We start from the raw sequence: 5,000 nt of genomic DNA, 5'->3' as shown, positions 1-5,000 counted from the left end.
TCCAGCTGATTCAACTGAACTCTGTCAGCGCAGCGGTTCTCTAAGAAACACACACACACACACACAGAGAGAGAGAGAGATGCGTGAGACATTCTGCAGCGCTGCATGTGTGTGTGTGTGTGTGTGTGTGTGTGTCCATTACCGAGTCCAGTATCAGCGAACCAGGATGTGTTTGAGTTCAGGTCGATATAGTCCAGCTGGACCGGGTGTGACGGCCCGGATCCTCTGCTCACCCGGATATAAACCTGAGGATATTCCTGATCCGGAGCCACCATCATCTCAAACAGACGCAGCGGCGTCGGCAGAGGGAAGTCGAATTGCTGTGAGACAGAACAGAGTTCATGATGAAACTGATGATCTTATTCATTAAAGACACATTAAACTGATCAAAGGTGACAGTAACAGATTTCTGTTTCTAATAAATGCTGTTCTTCTGAACTTTCTGTTCATCTGTGAATCCTGAAAAATCAAATGCATCACAGTTTCCACAGAAATATTGAGCAGCACAACTGTGTTCAACATTGATAATAATCAGAAATGTTTCTTGAGCAGTAAATCATGATATTATCATGATTTCTGAAGATCATGTGACACTGAAGACTGGAGGAATGATGCTGAAAATACAGCGGAGCATCACAGAAATAAATTACACTTTAACACAGATTCACACAGAAAACAGATGATTTACGCTAGAATAATATTTCAGTGTACTTTTCTGTTTTTTATCAAATAAATGCAGCCTTGTTGAGCAGATGAGACTTCTTTCAAAAATGTTAAATGGTAATGTACGTCACAAAAGGTGATTTTACACAAACATTTTAATGCACTGTTGTAGTTTATTGTTCGACAGAAAACAAGATTGTTGTGACACACAGAGTGAGACTGAAGTGAGAAACATATTTATATCAGAACAGATATGTGCTGACGTGTGTGTGTGTGTGTGTGTGTGGTGGGCGAGTGATGTGAAAGGTCAGGGGTGAGACGCTGGAGATCTTCACTGTCTGTGTTCCTCACCTTGATCAGCATGAACTTGTGCATGGGCTCGTACCACTGCAGCAGAACCACGCTGGACTCCAGCGCACAGCACAGAAACACACAGCCGTTCTGAGCGTTATGAGCTGCACACACACAACAGCCAACAGTCGTTCGTTTACAGAGCTGCTGAACAAACTAAAACCAGTGTGTGCTTTATGTGAATCATTCTGATAACCAGAAGCTTTCTGAAGCTGGTTAAAGTAGAAGTGAGGAGGATTTCTGGCCTCACCCACTGAACACGTCCTGCATCCCTTTGTGTCTGGAATCTTTGTGCTGACTGCGAACTTCCTGTTATGAGACGATGAGAGGAGCAAGATTAGACTGAGTGTGTGTGTGTGTGTGTGTGTGAGAGAGAGAGAGAGAGAGAGAGAGAAAGTATGTGTGTGTGTGCTCTCTTTTGGTTAGCCTTTATTTGGGTCATTAAGTCACAACAAAGTTCCGTTAAGAGTGATGTATGTTCTGTGTGTGTGTGTGTGTGTGTGTGTGTGTGGTTTCTCAGTTTTCTTGCAGGTGTGGTCAGAATCAAACACACATCGGTAAACGTGTTGCTGCAGTAAGTATGTGTCATGCTGGCTCATAACTCAAATGCATACAATGTAACAGAAGGAGGCGGTTACCGTGGCAACAGCCTGTGTGTCGGCAGGGCAACGATGCGATGCTCTCTGCGCGTCTGTTCGTACAGCTCCTTCAGCGAGTGCGAGTGCAGCTGAGACGACTTCCCTGTTTCACAAAACTCTCATCAGTCCTGCATCACACACACACTTCCCATCATCATCATCATCATCATCATACAGGTGTGCTCCTCACCTGAGACGGACATTAACACGCCGCCGATGGTGTACAGCCACACACACTTGCCAGGAAACAGCTGGGAAAGAGCAGAAGCAGATTAAAGGAGAGTGAATGTGCTGAAGAATGACCTGAAGGTGTGAGGGTCTCTCACCAGCTCCATGGTCGTCTCAGAACTGTTGAGGTTTAGTGTGAAGATCCCCTCATCCGCCCCGAAAATCAGGTGCTGATCTACAGCCAACATGAGGAAGATTACTGATAGTTTATACTCTGAAAACGGTCCGGCAGAAGAGGGCAGACTGTACCTTTAGTGGTGGGATGTTCCCATGAGATCGAGCAGCTGAGCTTCAGAGGACAGCCGTGAAAGACCTTCCTGAAGACAATCTGTCAGAGAGAGAGACTTCAGCAAACACTGCTTCTTACTTGAGCATCACGGGATACAAGTCACCATCATCAATATAATATAATATAATATAATATAATATAATATAATATAATATAATATAATATAATATAATATAATATAATATAATATAATATAATATAATATAATATAATATAATATAATATAATATAATATAATATTTCACTTGTCATCTCCTCTCAAATTTAAATTTAACACAGTTTGTGCTTAGGCTTGGTATTTATAATAAATCTTCTTTATAATAAAGAATGCCACTATAATTAATTTTTAATATAATTATTAAAAATATTTGATCATTTATTTCAGTTAGTTTCAGTTTTTTCATATTTAGCATTTTTTATTTAATTAATTATTTTTTCAAATTAATTTAATTTAACTTGAGCTAAAAATAAATACAACTAAAACTGAGATACAACATTTATTAAAAAATAACTAATAAAATGACAAAAATACAAAACAATTACAAAAATGTAAATAAATCAAATAATATATAAAATCTAAATATTAACGAGAACTATAATAGTATTACTTACTTACAGTGTTTATAAAGTTTTGTTTTATTCTTATTTCTGATTCCAATAATTATATGCCACTTATACACATTTCTTATTTTATTTTTCTCAACAATGCAATTTTGTTTCAGTGCATCTTATAATCAGGCGCGACTTATTTCTAGAAAGTGTGGTAAACAGAAGTAAGTGAGGTCAGAACGTACCGGTGGTTTCTTGACCACTGGACTGACGCACTCGACCGGATCCTGAACGAGAGAGAAACAACACTGTGACCTGACAGCAGAGACACGACTCACCTCACACAAGATATCTGACTTCCTGTGAGAGCTCAGAGCATTAACCCACACTTCTTACACATGTGTGAAGATTAAAACAATCGATAACCCATTTTGCACAGAATCTTCTCTATGTTAGTGGATGAGCACATGAAAAGAAGAAGCTCTGGCTGTAATCTCCTGAAGATCTGGTGATCTGATCTGAGATGAAGCAGAACTAGAGGACATCAGCAGGCACCTGAGGAGCTTGTCTGCGTCTTCTGTCCTTCTTCGGTGGAAGTTCAGGAGGCTGAAGATCTGCTGGAGGTTCAGTGCGGAAGCTGGAGAACGCAGACGGATCTACACACACACACACACAGGCTGTTATACAGGTGGATCAGGAGAGAACAGTGTGCATTCAGTATGTGTGTATGTGTGTGTGTGAGATGATAACCTGAGTTGACGCTGCGCACAGATCGTGGTCGAGGGACGGGTCGAGGTCGTGTGTGTGTCCCGCTGGACGTCCTGAATAAAGGTGTAGAGATGCTGATGCCCAGAGCTTTACTGTGATCATCTTCTGCTGCCATACTCTCCTCTGAACTACTGCGCTGCTTCGGCTGAACACACACACACACACACACACATTTTGAAAACATTATACACACACAAGTCATTTTGTGTATTAGTGTGTGTGTGTGTGCTACTGATTTACATTGATCTGCAGCTAATTATAACAGCTATAAGTCAATCGTTTCAGCCTTTTTATGAATTTATTTTCATCACGAGGACCTAGGTTTATATATATTTCAGGGTTTTACTATGCCCCCCCCCCCCCCCCTTCACGTCAGAAGCATGAACAAGATTCAACAGGTTTTTATATGAAACTTTAGTTGAAAACTATTGCAGTAATATTTCCCTCTGGACATGTTTTATTGAACTTCAGGTTTAATCTGTGCACGGACGCAGTGGAGCGACTCACTTTGGGAGGAAGAGGAGGAGGAACGTCATCATTGAACTTCAGTGTGCTACTAAAGAGAGAAAACCACACACTCCATCAGATCTTCATAATTCATGAAGACTTTCATCTGTACTGTAGACTACTGAAGATGTACTGTACCTCGCTGGTCTGTGGGAGAGAGCAAGAGGCACGATTAACCACAGATATCATTGATCAATGACATCATACCACACTCTCAACAGAACGCTGTTTGGTTAGTCTTCTTTTAAATGAGCTTTCTGTCTTTATTAATATCTTTCCTGTAGCTCAGACACTAGGTCATGGGTACGATTCCCATGGAGAGCAAGAACTGATCAGATGTAAAGCAGTTCAAATGGATAAATGTAAATCAGAAGAGGAGAAGAGCTTACATTTCCACGTCGTCATAATCGTCATCCGTGTCCACGCTCTCGTCCCTGTAAGAGTTTATTATGAGAAACGGCTGTATGATGCACAGACGAGTGAATAAATGTGATGTTGGCTCTTACCTTCTTCTGGATGTGATGGGGGGACTCGTCCACCGCCCTCCTGACGTCCGTAACTACACCAATCACATCAATAACAACACATGTCAAACACAAACGCATGCTACGTTATGGTTATGCATTTCCTGTTAAAACAGGAAGTTGTGCTGGGACATATCATTCCTTTTGTTTATGTCAGAGTCATGAACTCGTTCTAGAAGGCATGACTGGACAAACATTTGTGAATAAAGAGAGGTCATCAATACTTGTCTGTTTCCTGAAAGAGAAAGACTGTAGAGAACGTCCTCAGAGGAAGGTTTTGACTGACCTAGCTCAGTTTTCTCTCAGAGGTTAATCACACAAACACACTAACCGTTCCTTCTGGGGACTCTCGTTTACCAGCGACGGGTCTCTGTGTGTAGATCTGTTCCACTGAAACAGACATCAGGTTAAAAATAATGAAATAATGTGTGCATTTCTGTCATGAACACACACACAAGAGTCTTACAGCTGATGTCTGAGTTC

General features: G+C 41.0%; 1 protein-coding gene across 1 annotated transcript in view; it reads right to left on the bottom strand.

Moving 5' to 3' along the window:
• Positions 1-4,996, bottom strand: part of LOC132123001 (mitogen-activated protein kinase kinase kinase kinase 5) — a gene marked incomplete at its 5' end in the record, with an annotated part of 8,701 nt that extends 3,705 nt beyond the window's left edge. The window contains 17 exons of the mRNA XM_059533535.1: positions 1-40; positions 143-320; positions 1,015-1,118; positions 1,265-1,323; positions 1,653-1,755; positions 1,843-1,903; positions 1,979-2,055; positions 2,130-2,208; positions 2,964-3,005; positions 3,274-3,374; positions 3,469-3,631; positions 3,994-4,042; positions 4,084-4,140; positions 4,383-4,427; positions 4,500-4,552; positions 4,849-4,907; positions 4,984-4,996. The exon at positions 1-40 is cut by the window's left edge and continues 29 nt beyond it. Of these exons, the coding sequence (XP_059389518.1) occupies positions 1-40; positions 143-320; positions 1,015-1,118; positions 1,265-1,323; positions 1,653-1,755; positions 1,843-1,903; positions 1,979-2,055; positions 2,130-2,208; positions 2,964-3,005; positions 3,274-3,374; positions 3,469-3,631; positions 3,994-4,042; positions 4,084-4,140; positions 4,383-4,427; positions 4,500-4,552; positions 4,849-4,907; positions 4,984-4,996 (1,283 nt within the window). The remainder of the gene's footprint in view (positions 41-142; positions 321-1,014; positions 1,119-1,264; positions 1,324-1,652; positions 1,756-1,842; positions 1,904-1,978; positions 2,056-2,129; positions 2,209-2,963; positions 3,006-3,273; positions 3,375-3,468; positions 3,632-3,993; positions 4,043-4,083; positions 4,141-4,382; positions 4,428-4,499; positions 4,553-4,848; positions 4,908-4,983) is intronic.
• Positions 4,997-5,000: the final 4 nt, after the last annotated feature.

The sequence above is a fragment of the Carassius carassius genome, chromosome 41, assembly GCF_963082965.1.
Source record: "Carassius carassius chromosome 41, fCarCar2.1, whole genome shotgun sequence".
Taxonomy (NCBI): Eukaryota; Metazoa; Chordata; class Actinopteri; order Cypriniformes; family Cyprinidae; genus Carassius; species Carassius carassius.
This window is presented reverse-complemented; position numbering and strand designations above follow the sequence as displayed.